General features: G+C 42.0%; 1 protein-coding gene across 1 annotated transcript; it reads left to right on the top strand.

The window, feature by feature from the left end:
• Positions 1–169: 169 nt before the first annotated feature.
• Positions 170–15,726, top strand: pont (RuvB-like helicase pontin). Its single transcript, XM_089571467.1, has 11 exons — positions 170–413; positions 798–884; positions 3,967–4,099; positions 4,305–4,388; positions 6,170–6,327; positions 8,248–8,292; positions 8,756–8,924; positions 13,682–13,880; positions 14,448–14,550; positions 14,619–14,710; positions 15,483–15,726. Exons 1-11 carry the CDS (start codon positions 273–275, stop codon positions 15,640–15,642), a joined length of 1,371 nt encoding a protein of 456 aa, XP_089427593.1. The 5' UTR covers positions 170–272; the 3' UTR covers positions 15,643–15,726.
• Positions 15,727–15,959: the final 233 nt, after the last annotated feature.

Here is a 15,959-nt window from a genome sequence, read left to right as displayed (position 1 = left end):
AAGCACCTTTTACATGTTAAACGATTACTGCGTTAGAGCTTAACCGTATTTTTCTAGAGCGCGAATTGTAGAAGTAAAAAAATAAAAGCAGTTCAATACCGCCAGGTGCCAGGAGCAAACACACCTCTGCTAGCAAAATGAAAAGATTAAGAGGACTCTTTTATCCAGTTATTTCATGCGCATTTCTCCATCGTTATATCGATTGCGGCAGGTTCGTGCGTCGTGTGCGTGTTGCCGAGAAACTTGCGTCGGTTTTGACCGCAGCTTGAACAATGAAGATAGAGGAAGTTAAAAGTACCACAAAGACTCAGCGGATTGCCGCCCACAGTCACGTCAAAGGAATCGGCCTTGACGAAAATGGCCTGGCGATCCCTGTTGCCTGCGGTTTGGTCGGCCAGGAACAAGCGAGGGAGGTGAGCTGCCATCGCGCGGCTTCAGCTCTTCAGCCACTAATGTTTGCGTACCTCGTTGTCGACGGGTTTGAAACGAGTATTTAAGGCAGAAGAGCACTCTTGGACTCATGTCCATGCTGTCGTGCTGTTTGTTGTCCCCATAGGAGCCTTGCTGACGTGATGGAGCACTCCTCTTTCTTGTAATAAAAAAAAAAAAAATGGACCCACATGTTCTGGTGCCAGCATGAGTACGAATGTAATCGGTACTGTTTTTATGACTTGGTGCTCCTGAAATGCTAACTCCGGCTCTTTGACCAGGAGCCATTGACGTGTGTTGTTATAACGCTACGAGTCATGCTCTAGGATATGCTTCGATTTCACAAATTACTCGTTTTCATTGTGCAGGCAGCAGGCATTGTTGTCGAGATGATAAGGTCCAAAAAGATGGCTGGGAGAGCTGTTTTGCTTGCTGGACCGCCTGGCACTGGGAAGGTGAGCCTTTGGAAATAACGGTACAGTACATCCCATAATGAGCATCCATCTAGCAAGGCTGCCAACTTGATGAGAGAACGCTTCTTCCATGCCTCTGCAGTGTCTGTTAAATTAGGCCAGCAAAAGTAGCCAAACACTCAGAGTGCATTTTTGGAACGCAATATACATAGGTATGTTCTGGCCGATTTTCATTAAATATATTGTCGGTTTTCATTAACGGTATGATTGCACACGATCAATTGTGCAGCTCAACGTTGCCCTGATGCCTGAAGTTTCTTTATCAAGGCTAATATCCTTGTCACACGGGCATTGTAAAGCTTCTTTATTATAAAGGTAGACAAGTGGATAAAGGGAGCATTATCATAAAAGAGCAATGTCACTGCTACATGGCGCAGAGCTGACTTTTAGCTGCTTTTTCCTCCTGTCAACGGGCGGCCATCACTTTCGGTTTTATTTTTACATTTGCGACAGTTAGCATATTTATTTTCGTGTTAATTATTTTTGCACACACAATATATACTTGTTGAACTTAGGCGGCAGCTCGATAGCACAATCTGTAAAATGATGATCTGTTACTGAGTGTAGCCATGTTCGCATCTATCCCATCCACTATGGACTGATTTGCTTGGTTTTTTATTTGTGTGTAGTATCCGCCAGCATCTCTGGTGGCCATAGAGTTTCTTGATGTAACTGGAGGGAAAGATGGCAGTGCTACGCTTCATCCACCTTGAAGAGACTCCGGAATGCTGGGAAGATGATGTTTCTTACTATTGCTGGGCATAAAATGTGGATTCAGTCATAAAAATACGACCCTTCTCGAGGCATACCTCGAGGAAATGCTGTGTAAATTTCTGTTTCAGCCTAACAACCAACTTCACTTGCATTAAATGTGTTTAAGATGTCAAAAACATAGTATTGAAATAGTTTACTCTGCACACAGAAGAAGGCATTGTGGCGCAACTACTAGGTTCGAGCTACAATCCATGTTTTCGGCCCAGCATTAGACAAGCCAAACATGAAGCCTTGCCTTCGCGGCATTCCCACAGTGCTTGAAGTGCTCTTTAAGAAACTTGCATAGACAGTGGCACCAGCTTTCCCTCAAGGTAATATTTAGAAACTCTGTGGCAGCGGCATCGTGCTGAATTTCATCTTTTCTGACTGTCCGCATGTGTAGACAGCAAGATTGTGCTAGTTTCTAGGTCGCAGATTGTTACACCTGTTGTGCCCGTGCGAAAATGGTGACTCATGGAGGCGACCTCGGTAGTGCTGTAGATAGTATATGGCCGTCATAAAAAGCAAAACTACTCGATGACTTGTACCTGTCATCAAATTACTATTCATCGTAACGGAGCATGTCTTTAAATAAACGGGATGTTTATTGATGCTCACTGTGAGTAATATTGTGTTCGTCACTGGGAACAGGTGTGCTCCTTTAGCTCGCTGAGAGGTCCCTTAGTAAAATGCTCCCTTTAGCGAAATGCGCTTTAACTTTTCCTTAAGGCACCTCATGCAACTCCCTTTATATAAAGAAACATTAACTTAAAGGACTTCAACGTGTCCGTGTGACAAGGGTATAAAGCTGCACATGAAGTGACTCGGCCTATAATTTTTTCTTGCCATAGCTGTGCCGCACACTGCTCCAACCATTGAACACATCTTGTATGTCAGCCGCAGAAATGATGGTGACATTCATTTGTTATTCACTGATGAAATTAGTTTTTGGCTTTTTGACCTGTTCGTGGTATTGCTTGCTACTTTCGATACTTTGATGTGGCTGATTCAGGATACTTCAGCCTGCTCAGAGCATTTCAGCCATGTCGCACAGTCACCAGACTTTTCCCTGCATGAAGGTAATTGATGACACTTATTGATCTCCAAAGTGGTGTGCTGGGGCCTTTGCCTCTGATCTGTGAGCTGAAACATGCTGTAGGTAGCTCTACTAGTAAAGTTTAGCATGTTCCCTAAAAGAATTTCTTCTGGTGTTATTCACTTCCAGGGTGCTTATTTCAGACATTTTGATGTTGCTAACTGATATATCAGCATTTTTTTTTTTTGTGCCGCTCTCGCCTGATAGCCAGTCCGCCTGCATCGGGGTAAGCTAGTAAGCTAGCAGAAGGCAATCACAGTTTAAATAAAGTCCTTGTACACTGACTTTTTTTTCACGCTAAGCGGTTAGATTTATTTTCTTTTGCAATAACTTGAGCATTTTCTAGAATGAACCTGGTGTAAAATGTTGAGCATGGTAGCCTTTGTGCCTTGGTAATAGGAAACATTTGTTTTTCAAGCTGTAATAGCGCTTTCTTCCAAGAACTACAGAGCTCATAGCTTGGATTTTCTGAGCTGTCATCTTAACCCATATATGCCGAAACTTCAAATTTTGAAAAGTTAAAATATTTTTCGGTATAAAATATTCATTTCACTTTTCGATTCAGAATCATCCTTTTATTGGTGGAAATACTTGTCTCAGCACCAACTTGTGAGCATTCCTACAATGTAGGGTACTAGGCAGATTTGCTACCTGTTATGTGTTGTAAAGCTTCAAACATTTGACATCGAGTTTAAAATCACATTTCTCATCATGCACGGTGGTCTCCTTATGACAGTGCGCAAGAATTATTTATTTTTCTTGCAGAATTACGGTGCGGTCGATTGGGTCGAATTTAAAAAATGGCATTCAGAGAGAAGACTGCCGAATCTTTCTGAATTCGCACAGTGCACAAAACTGAACATACGCAACACAACCCTTGAACAAGAGAGTTTAGACCTTCTTGAACCTATGCTTGCAGGCACAAGCTTTTACACAACAAATTTTTAGAGTTACTGTGCAGAAAAGCGGTGCCCTCGTGTTGTCCAAGTCTTTCTTTGTCCGTGTTCTTGTGTGCTTGTACATGTTTGTTTCCTACATGTAGTGCACTAGGCATATATGGGTGGAAGAAGAATGGCAGATGGGGCGAGTTCGTTTTTCATAGTGACTTAAAAGTTACTTAAGAGACAGTACCATGTATGTCCTTTTTCTTCCTGTGTCCAAAGCGCTGTTTTTAGGTAAATATATATGGGCTAATGGCCATTTGGCTTTTTGCAGACTGCCATTGCCCTTGCAATATCCCAAGAACTGGGTAACAAAGTGCCATTCTGCCCAATGGTTGGGAGTGAAGTGTATTCTTCAGAGGTGAAAAAGACAGAAGTACTCATGGAGAACTTTAGGCGAGCCATCGGTGAGTGCAGGAATTCCCCGTAAAACAGTTGTTTGTTGCATGCATCATGGAAGTCCTTTCTTTCTTTGTTACAGCTTTGATCCCCTCGCTATTTTTTTTGTGTGTATGTGTATAGGCAGACAAGATTCTGGCTCTTTTTTTATTATTTCAAACATTCCTACGTTAAATGGTGGAATGTTGCTGGCTCCTGCATTTGCATTTGCAGGGTTGCGAATCAAAGAGACCAAAGAAGTGTACGAAGGTGAAGTGACGGAGTTGACACCCTGCGAAACTGAGAACCCAATGGGCGGTAAGTTGTCTTCAGTGTTGCCTTGTCACTGTTCTCGATGTGCCATGCAGTGCACGCAGGGAAATTTAGTCTGTTTCTGCTAGCACAAGAAGCAATGTTCTAATCTAGGCTGAGCTGCAAAGGCTGAATAGGAAACAGTGGGTGAAACTCTGCTTTTGTGGAAAAATTCATTTATGGCAGCACAATAGATGAGTGCAACGGCCAGAATATGCAGATATGTCAGCTTTCATAATTTCTGTTTGTGCAAGTCACTGTAGAGCTTGAAATAGTCTGCTCAAAATTTTGTAATAAAATTAATTAATTTTCACCATTTTAAATTAATTTCAGGAACATTGTGGCTACTAACAGCCAGCAGCTGACGTCAGCTTTAATTTGTTTCATTGGTCACAGGCCTTGCTGGAACATTCAGCTGCCCGTTAAGCCAACTTTCAGCTTTTACAAAAAGTGTGCCTTTTTTTAGCTTTCTCTTGTGCAAAAGCAGTAAGCAGTTTCACGCATCTCTTTAATTCATCCTCATATTCTGTGACTGAGAAAATTATAGTTACAATTAAAACTTGTCAATGTGCGGCCATCTTGAAGATCTTGAGAAAATGTTTGCTTTAGTTAAAGCTTGCTGCATTAAAGCATGGTTTCGTTTGATGAACTGAAGTAAATATCAAGCATTCTAATGGTTCCTAAAGGCATTTATTTCTCAACACTTACAAATCCGTATATGATATGTGTAACATATGTGGTAATGTGCAGTGATTTTCTGCAGAGCATTGGAATGTAGGACCTTTTCTACCGCAAATCACCGATGAGTAGCTAACTATCTGTAGACAAATGAATTGTTGAAATTCTTGTGAAGCTATCATAAGCTAGGGCAAGTAAAACTAAGGCAAGTGCACTGGGAAGCACATATGGCTACTGCTCAGGCTACTAGCCAGGCGCATAGCCATACTACCTTAAGCCAATAATGTGCAATCCCATAGTTTCATAAGGGAAAGGGTGGCACCGTGAAGTTTGGTAAGCTATGCTGTTGCAAAGGTGTAGTGCGTGCGGTTTTGTGGATGAGAAATTACTGTCTGCCAAAATGATGTACTCTGACTGAAAAGCAGTAGTTTGGTGTTTTCCAAAATGTCTGGAATTTGTTCAACTGAAAGTCATTTACTAGAGTTTTGTTGGAGGGCTTCAAAAAAGTTATCTGAAAATTTCATGCGAGTGATGTTCTTTCAAGTAATATTTCACTGTACTGTAATTTCAAGTGCATAACTTGCATTTTTTTTTAATGGATTTTTCTTTCGCTGGTGAAGTTATGTCTGATGTACACCAACTAGCCCACATGGGTACCTTGTTAAAGAAGGCACGCTTGTCAGAGCTCGAGCTTTGTCCGTACGCAGCAGCTACTGCAAGTGCGAATTTTGGTCGTTCTCTCTGACAAAGGGATCCTTGGCGCGTTTTTATAGCGCTTACTGAATGAGCAGGTGCTTCTTATACATTGATGTGACTTATGGGTGATTTTTTTTTTATTATTATTTTTTTGTCGAAAAACCGCCATTTGCAGGAGGGTGTGTGTGGCTTATAGACCTGAAAATATGGTATATGTTCATTGGTTTTTAAACATCTTTTAGGACCACTTTTACCATGCAGAAACAAATTTATTCTTCACATGTACGGAAACATTTATACTTATTGCTAATTTTGCTTTGAGACGCAATTTCCTTTTATTTATCGGATTTCCCTATGGTATTTCCTATGGTAGCTAGCTTTTGTTTGAGGTTTTTGTTTCTAATGTGTTTCAGGCTATGGCAAGACTGTCAGTCACGTCATAATTGGTCTCAAGACTGCCAAAGGGACCAAGCAGCTAAAGCTGGATCCCACAATTTACGAGAGCCTGCAGCGAGAAAAGGTGGAAGTTGGTGACGTCATTTATATTGAGGCCAACAGCGGAGCTGTCAAGGTGAGGCCTAGTGTCAAATACATGCAATGTGCACCTTGGGTTTACTCTCCACATTCATTTATGATTTATTTCACTTGCCCATGCATACATTGCGGTTTTGCAGCGGTGAAATTATGCGCAGTTGGTCTAGTCTCTGGCACGTTTTTCACGCTGCAATAATTCGAATTGCTCAGGATTTTGGACTTTATTAAAAAACGGTCATGTACTTTGTACAAGCTGGTGAGGGAGTAATTTTCTTGCTTGAAATCGCTCCACCTGAATTATTCCCCTAGGCACATTGGATTAACTTCATAGGAACATGCACAGTATGTGTTATTCTTAGGAGAGAAATGGTTAAACCGGCACTTAACTATTTCGCTACCACGGAAAAATGCCACGGAAAGAGGCAGAGGCTAGTAGAACAATACCTCAAATCATAGAGCTTCACTGCATATCCAGCAGTCCCACCGTCTTCTAACACTTAGTTAATTGTCAACATGAATGAACTCAGCATAACTCGTACTCATCAGCCAGATAGCTATGACTTGGATGTCAAGGATAGTGACCCTTTTTTTTTTGTTGTCAAAAACCAAATTTATCAGAAGCTGAATTTGGTGTATTTTTATAATTTCTTTCTCAATTTTCACCAAAAACTCCTACTCCTAGTTATGATCAATCTTCATTATGGCTTAACACTCATATCTACATTTGGCCTTGTCATTCAGCTAACATAATATCCAGGAGGAAAAGCCTTTATTAAATGCAATCTATCCTTGGATCTAATTTGAGAACCTCCAGTTTCCTATTTACTGTAAATAGGAGGAGTATTTACTTGAATCTAAGCTAACCTTGACTTTATGCAGACCATTGATAATTGCTAAACCAAGAAAGCAAACAAAAGGTATCTGGTAATATAGGTCACAAAGAGAAAGTCCAGCCAAAATTAGAAGGATGTCTTTGCAGGATCTTGTGAATACTCAAATTTAACTTGGGTGCATGTTCATTAACAACCTTCGGTGGATATTTTAATCAATTTTTTTTTTCACTTCGTAGTGAGTTGTCCTGAATGTCATTCGCCTTGGCTACTTTGCCTTCTGCAGCATAGTGATAGGAACTTCGCAACTGCGAAAATGCTTCACTTGTTGCAGCACAGCTGATTAAATGCTCTAGTTATCCTCAACAATGCATGTTTGTTTTGTCCATGTCAAACCCCAACTGCACTTGAAGACTTGATGAATTGTCCACTGCTAGTACGACTGCCTGAAAGCAGTGATGTAGCGGCACCACTTAGAGCCATTGCGTTGAGGAAAAAAGCATGATGCATTATTGCGCCTGCATCAGACTGAAAGACGGTGCAGTAGTGGTGTTGGTGGAGCCACATTCTCGAGTGTAAGCCAATCTGTGAGTTTTAAATCCTTGGATTTTATGAAAGGCATCGGCATAGATTCAAGTAAATGCATTGCATGAAATCTGGAGAAGAAATTGTAGTTTACTTGTGCTGCAGTAAGTTGCTATCAACGATTTTCCTGTGCTTTTTATATTCACTCCCCGTTTTTATTTGCTTGGGGCTGCCGTCGCTGTGGCTCAGTGGTTATGGTGCTCGGCTGCTGACCCGAAAGATGCGGGTTCGATCCCGGCCGCGGCGGTTGAATTTCTTTGGAGGAGAAATTCTAGAGGCCCGTGTACTGTGCGATGTCAGTGCATGTTAAAAAACCCCAGGTGGTCGAAATTTCCGGAGCCCTCCACTACGACGTCTCTCATAGCCTTAGTCGCTTTGGGATGTTAAACCCCATAAACCAACCAATCATTTGCTTGGGGCTGGGACAGTTTTGGCCACCATCTGCAGTCTCTGAGATCATGTTTTACTGTTGTGCAATTAGCAGCTGGCATGTTTGCTTCTTCGCCAAGCATTTACCAAGGTTGTGTGTTTTTGCTTTCCAGAGGCAAGGAAGGTCCGATGCTTATGCCACCGAGTTTGACCTTGAGGTGAGGCTGTATAAGCTGTAGTATGTTTGCTAGCTATAAAACTAAGAAATGTTCGTAAGCAGTGAGCATTGTACCATGTGTGTTGGATTCGAGAAGCTGTAGTTAGTTTGCCATGGCTACGACTGAACATATGCTAGAGGAATTGTGTTATAAAATGTTGCACTGAATAGGAGAGGTTAAAAGATGGGTAGCTATGCGTATACATAGCCGTGCTGAATGCTGGAAGAGGTGTTAGCCCAAAGTGGTCCGAGAGTGTTTGCAGCTGCTGCATTCTTCCAAGTTAGGTATCACTTCTGCCTGCTCTGCCGTTTGGACTACTTCAATCTCTGCAATGTTCCCAAGGCCTGGCAAGCTGTCTGCATCTTGGTTTTTCCATCTAAATAAGTTTTTCTGGTTTTTCAGTGTGTGCCTTTGGCTAATGTCGTTCATTTTCCCCCTCAAAAGTTCACTGTATTCCTTCCAGGCAGAGGAGTATGTGCCGCTTCCCAAAGGAGACGTCCACAAGAAGAAGGATGTCATACAGGACGTGACTCTGCATGATCTGGATGTGGCCAATGCCCGGCCTCAAGGTGGCCAGGACATTCTGTCCATGATGGGTCAACTCATAAAGCCTCGCAAGACAGAAATTACAGGTGTGGTATAGTGTTCATGTTAAATATTTTTATTCATTACTTTTTTTGGCTGAGCAATAAACACCTGAAGCATGGAAGACTGTAGCACAAAACTAGCTCAGTCTCGGAATCAGTCCTTGAATAGTGTAGGACCAGTGCTTGTATTGCATATTTTAATGCGTTAGTGTTAGAGTTGTCATCACACACAAACCCCTCCACCAAATGTCGGAAAATTCCTTGATTGGGTGAGACAGTGATGACGTCATGAGTGTCACTTGACCACCCAGGACCAATCGCAGAGCACCATAAAATTTGAAGATCCGTCACCACCGAAGGAGGTGGGAGACTGTGACAGCATCAGTATCGCTATCGCAGAGGGCAGGTGTAACAGGGAATGTCATGTGTGAGGTGGGCAGATGATGTAATAAATAAATAAAACACATCATGGCCACAATCGAGATTGAAACCCACGGCGGCGTGTACAGAGCAGTTTTGCTGGCCACTGCATTAGACCAGTATGCCATTGCCGCAGCCGAACATCTTATGTGTTTAACTGCCAGTCTCTCACACTGTTCATTGGATGTCGTCGTCTTCTTCAACTTCCATCCATGCGCAATGGATCCAGAACACACCACTATCACATTGCCCTCTTAGCTCTTTCCTTAACATGGAAAGTAGGCAATTTCAGGGTGGTGAACATAAAACTTTTTTTCACCCATTAATTAAAATTTTTCTTTATTGCAGCACATCATAGTGTAGCTAACAGAATTCTTTCTTTTTTTTCAATTGTAACAGAAAAGAACAATGTATTTTGCTTATGAAAGGAATAAATTTTTGATTGGCAAAATATCTGAGAAACACAAGAACTCGCACAAATATTGAACATATCTAGTCAAAATATAGGAAAATAAAAACTCTACAATATATGCATTTTGTGGGCTGCTAAAGTATAATCTCGATCATACGAATCTCACACGGGGTCACGAAAAGTATTCATATCATTCAAAACGATTCCTGTGCAGAATTTACGCAGATATGTTTTTGGCTGACGGGGTAGCGCTGCAGCTGGCTCATGACTTTGGCACTGTGACACTTGTGCGCTGCCCTCACTGTTAGCGGTGTGCACCGCGCAACTGATGATCGCGGCGTTGGTGATGTATGGGCTGCACGCCACTACTCACGCACGACTGGCGTTGTATGGGCTGTGCGTGTTGCTCATTACTCGCAGGGTGCACAGTGAGACTGGTGGTCCCAGTGTCGGCAGTGTACGGGTAGCAAGTACTTGGTGCTCGAAGGTGCAGTCGCAGCTCACACGTTCATATCGTCTGCAGGGGATTGTTTATAACTAGGGCCCGGAAATTTAGGCACTAAAGAACCCCGAAATAGGCAGGCATCTAGGCTCTTAAAAACACTGAAATAGGCTCTATAAAGCAAAAATAGGCGCTTTGAATAATACTCTTTATTCAGAAGTACAAGATTTATAAGTCAAGCATGGAGCGTACGGAGTCCTCAACTGAAGCAATAAAGCACATTCTCAGGTTTTCGAGCGTGAAGCTCCTTCGGTTTTCGCTAAGCATAGTTTTGTACCTTAAAGGCTTCTTTGGACATCGCATGAACTTAGTGGCGCGAACCTAAAACGTGAGAATTGATAAAGGCTTAGGCCTTCAGGTGATGTGCCCGTATCGTATCCGTGTAGAAAGACTCAGATTTGGGAAATTGTTTCTAGGCATCTATTTTTTTCTACCAATTGTTGCATCATCGTAGAAGCAGTGGCGCCCTTTTCTTCCATTCCCCGAAGTGCTACGGTACTTCTGCCACTTCCTTCAGCGATTCATCTATTGAGAGTCCAGCCTTTTCCAACTTTGTCATTCTTTCCGTCAATGTTGAGAAGATTGCACTAATGTATCTCAGGTCTCTTTCCAAACTCGCCTCTTGCTACACTTCGAGATAAACACTTCGTTACACTACGTTCAAGTTACAATTCGAGAAAAACGTTCGGCGAGATCCACGCCTTTTCTGCGTGCATCGGCGCGTGCCTTTCACCATACATAGACATATGTCTCAAAATTGAAAAACGTCACCGAGGACCAAAGTGCTGGATTTAGGCATTTATAGGCAAAAATTGCGGTTAAATAGGTAGAATTTCCTAAAAAGTGACAAAAAGGCAGGCAAGGGCAAAAAACCCTCGTTTAGGCATTTATAGGCATTTTTAGGCAAATGCCTAAATTTCCGGGCCCTATTTATGACATCCGAATTTCTGCCCATTGCACACAATGTGCTCTGGTCAGGGCGTTTTACGAATTCATATCATCCCGAAATTTGTGTAAACTCTGCAGTGCAGTGCCAAATTGTACTCTGGGCCATCTTCTGCCCGCTACACTGTTGGTGTCACAGAATGGTGTCACAGAATACCGTCACAGATACCCAGAAAGCAGTGAATCTCCTCGGAAATGGCAGTAACGAAAGTTACAGATGGGCGCCTGTCAATAATCCGGGCTGGGAGGAGCAGTCATCACTGTCCAAACTAAAATAGGACAAATGGACGTCATCTTTCCCCAAAAAAAGCTGTCGCTTACACCTACACAGTCAAATGTCAATGCAGTGAAATCGCGAGAACACCACTGCTGCTGAACAGGGTCAGTGCGAGAAGAGGATGCCACCGTGGGCGTCATACTTGTGCAATCGCTCTGTGTTGGCAGGTCTCATGCTAAGTTTATAAATACTCCCTCATGTGACTAACGAAAAAAACCGGTTCCTAAACTGATGTGCAGTCCTTTTGCAACACACTGAATAGCATTACCTGTCCGGAAACGGTGTGGATTTCTCAAAATGAGGCATATTGCACCATCGTTTAAATTGAATGATTTGATTAGGCACAATAAGCAAAGAATTAAGGTGTGGCCACATAGTTTTTTTTTATTCAGGCATGGCTGAAGACAGAGACTGGCGTAGGCTGGTTACTGCAGTGGAATGCAACTGAAACTCTAGGTTAGGACATTGGTTTAACCTTTTGCATTCCAAAACTTACCCACTTTGCAGCCGTTCCACTCCAAAACTATTTCGTCAGTTTTGGACACCACGAAAGAAAGCAAGAACTGTGCAAGACCAACTCATGGTTATGTTTGGTGCTTCTTTATGCGCCCAAGTCTTTCGACAGCATTTGGGCAGCGTGTGTTTAATAGGTGGCATCACATGGACAATGAGGAAAACGTGTGCAAGTCAACCACGGAAAAGCTTGTCAGGACAGACTGGAATGGCGGTGTTGCATGGCTGGGAGGTGCCCAAATAGGGACCACAAAGGATTAAGTTAAGACCTGTTTATTTTGGCACCCATAAAGAACACTGAAAACTCGGGAGAGATGAGAGAAAATTATGGAGGGCATTTAAGACTACTTTTGTGCTTTGAACGCAAAAGCATTAAAAATTTTCATTTTTATTTATTTTCCTTTATTATGACGCACCTATTTGCTAACATAGAGCCTTAAGGCAACACGTATACTAAGGTCACCTTCGTTCGCCAAGCAGCAGCATAGTTGTGTAGCCCAAGGGTTCCGTGCTTGCCTTGCAATCTGAAAGTCTTGGGTTCAATTAGCCGCACCTTCCTAAGAAATTTGCTTCAGAAGAAGTAAGATCGACGTGCCTAAACATTCCTATACATTTAACGAGTATCATTTTCATTGCGACTGCTTTAAACACTCATATTTTCCATTGGCAGCTAGAGAATGAAACTGCTTAAATCCTTCAATTACTAACAGTTTATCATTGAATTTACATTAAAAATGTTTACCACTCCAGTTGAGAGCATAATACATAATTAGCGAATTATTCTCTGAATATTTCTTCGCTGCTAATTTTACACTGTGGCCAATATACAGCTATTCATATTTGAACTTTATTTCAACTGTGTGACTATGCTTTCGTATCTCTTACGGTGCATCTTATTGTATATTGTTTTAAGAAACTTCATGCCTCTTCTGTTGCTGTTCTTAACAAGATGTAACCCATCATTATGTCGTTTTTGTTTTTAGTTATGTTAGAGGTTTGTTTTAATAGATTAATTGCTTCTTGTGGCTCTGCTTTACCCTTGCCATTTGTTTTTCATTTAAATGTTCACCAACTGAATGCATTCTTTTCAGTTGTTCTTATTGACCCTGTAACGTCCTTCTGCAACAATCCCAGATGGGATGACCAGTATATATAAATGAATAAGTAAAATAAATTTTATTTTTCTTTCATACCACGGTGATGCCATATGGGATTTTATGGGACTACTTCTGCTGGTCAATGTCGATGCCAGGTTTCGTTACTGATAAGCCATGTAATGCTTTGCTTTAGCATTTAAAACACGCAACAGAGTATCAACTAACTAGTAGTGCTGTTGCTTCCCTCTCACCCTGCTTAAAATACATTCTGCAATTGTGTTGCCTGTCAACAAAATGTCATTGTCACAGCATTTGCACGCATTGGGTTATGCTGCCAAAAATTGTTCCTGGCACACAGTCTTCATGTAATTTGATGTCAGTGAATGTAGATCTGCGCATATTTTATGTTGTAAGCAATGGCATGACTTCTTCTTCGATCTTCAAAGATTTTTGCTAGTGGGATGACGGCATGTGATGTGAATTCTGATAGTTGATGTCAAGTATCACGAAGACATCTGGCGAGCAAGTGTTTGGAAGCACAAAATGGTGCTTTTTACTGATTTTGCTGCTGCAGCTGACTGGTCAGGGTGTAAATTCTTATGTGTAAGCCAATAATACTTCAAACTGTACTTTCAGACAAACTGCGCAAGGAAATCAACAAGGTGGTGAACAAGTACATTGACCAGGGTATAGCCGAGCTGGTACCGGGAGTGCTCTTTGTCGATGAAGTGCACATGCTCGACATAGAGTGCTTCACCTACCTCCACCGTGCCCTCGAGTCCTCCATAGCCCCCATTGTCATCTTTGCTACTAACCGTGGCCGCTGCACCATTCGGTGAGTGGCCGATCTGACCTACTGCGAAAAGCTTGCAGTTGTTAGCTTGGCAACATCTGGTGTTATGCGAGGAAACTTGGCTATCTACGTATTCAATACAATTTCTATACTCCTACTGAGGCTATCGCTACTGCATTCATTTGGAGCACTAGGATCTATTGAAGTTTCTACCCACAGGTCGCTGTTTACAGTCCACCACACAGTTCTTTTAAGCAAGGCCTAGATTCGGCTGGCGACCGAGATATATATACTAGCCTTGCTGCAAAGTTGTCGAGTGCTTGTCGGAACCCACACAAGGTTTCCTCTGAATACCTTGCTATTTAAAGATACGGCAGTAACGGTGGTGGCATTAATTTTTCTCAGTGTTTCTTGGGTACATGTGTGGTTCTGATGCTGTACGTTTTCTCTGAAGCATTAGAGGTGATCTTGTTTCTTTCTTGTGAAGAAAAAAAAAAAATCACCATCCTTAGCACTTTTTTTTGTCATTCTGTGAGCATTTACATTTATTTAGTACATTGCTGTGCTTTTCAAACAGCCTTCACACAGTGTTGCATTTTTGTGTTTCAGGGGGACTGAAGATGTAGTTTCTCCTCACGGAATTCCCCTGGACTTGCTGGACAGATTGCTGATTGTCAGAACAATGCCGTACACACGAGAGGAAATGGTTCAGGTTGGACCTTTAACTCGCACTCCCCTTTGCGGTGTTGTACTCCACTCACGCATTGTTCCTTCTTGCAGATTCTCAGAATAAGGGCACAGACAGAAGGCATTGAAATTGATGAGGAATCCCTGCAGGAACTTGGCGAAATAGGCACACGTACCACGCTCCGGTAGGTCTGTTACTGTATGCTAACATGACAAGAAGTGCAACTAGCTATGGCGGGATGGTTTATATTGAGTATTGCAATGCTGTTTTTTCAAAGTTTTGTTGATGGGGTGTTGAAAGATGTTGCCCATCTGTGTAACAATATGAAAACAACCGAGGATAGTATGCTTGGATGGGCAAGGCGTTGTATTTTAGTTTAGCTTGCAGTCCCTAGACCACAACCAATTCTTAGTGCTAGAAATTTTAAATGTCTGACAGCATTGTGCTACGAGAGCGTCACTCTTTAATACAAGAAACCTTACTATAGTCCGATACAACTTAAGTCTGCAGTGAAGCTCCGCCCACATTCAGCCTTCGCACACAGAATTCCTCCATGACGCAAAAGTAGTCCGCTGCTTAAACGCTCCTTGTTACGTAAACAAGAAGCTTATGACAAGAACACAATTATGAGCTCTAGAATTTTTATACCCGGATTGTTTGATATAGTCAAACATTAAAAAGCTAATTTCATTTACACTTTCAATTGTCCAGCGGAATAATACAGGACGCCGCAGACCGCAGCACAGTGTTAGCAACTGCTGTTTTTTTAAGTTGTATCTTACTATAAGCCTTGTTATACAAGAATCGTGCAACTTGATTGTCATATCAAAAATGTCATGCAGTAAATGACCTCGGCTTGGTGTCTTGAGGTGTGTGCAGCAAGTAAAGTACTCATAAATCATCTCTGATATGCAAATGATTCATAATTATATTGAAACCAATGGTTTTCTGTACAGGTATGCTGCACAGCTGCTTAGCCCATCGAGCCTGCTTGCCAAGGTGAATGGTCGCACATCTATTCGCAAGGATGATGTCAAGGAGGTCAACGACCTTTTCCATGACGCTAAGTCCTCAGCCAAGATCCTGGCGGAGAACAACGACAAGTATATGAAATGAAGGACCTGTCCCCATTTTGGTGTTGTCACACCAACCACATCACCACTACCATGTTGTTTAAGTCATTAAAAACCTTTGTCATTTTTTCTGCTCAAAGGCCACATTTACTGCCAACAAGCATTTTATTCTGTGGAAAATGTCAAGACTTGAAGCATGAGGTGTGAGCTCTGCATCAAAGTGTGTTGAAATCATAGCTGTTAATGCACTAGGAATTGTCCCAAATTCTTTCCTTATTCCTGTGTAGGAAATCTGAATCCAGTTGGTTGTAGTGTATCAAATTTCAGCTGTGGTTTTTGTTTGAAGTGACTAAAATATCC

The sequence above is a fragment of the Amblyomma mixtum genome, chromosome 2 (assembly GCF_055824585.1).
Source record: "Amblyomma mixtum isolate Tamu chromosome 2, ASM5582458v1, whole genome shotgun sequence".
Classification (NCBI taxonomy): domain Eukaryota; kingdom Metazoa; phylum Arthropoda; class Arachnida; order Ixodida; family Ixodidae; genus Amblyomma; species Amblyomma mixtum.
The sequence above is the reverse complement of the archived record's forward strand: the minus strand, read 5'-3'. Positions and strand labels throughout refer to the sequence as shown.

Excerpts from the sequence above, each read along its gene's own strand:
- pont (XM_089571467.1), top strand. The coding sequence starts at position 273 with ATGAAGATAGAGGAAGTTAAAAGTACCACAAAGACTCAGCGGATTGCC. Across the intron at positions 414-797 it reads GCCAGGAACAAGCGAGGGAG|GCAGCAGGCATTGTTGTCGA; the intron begins GTGAGCTGCCAT and ends TTCATTGTGCAG. Across the intron at positions 6,328-8,247 it reads CCAACAGCGGAGCTGTCAAG|AGGCAAGGAAGGTCCGATGC; the intron begins GTGAGGCCTAGT and ends TTTGCTTTCCAG.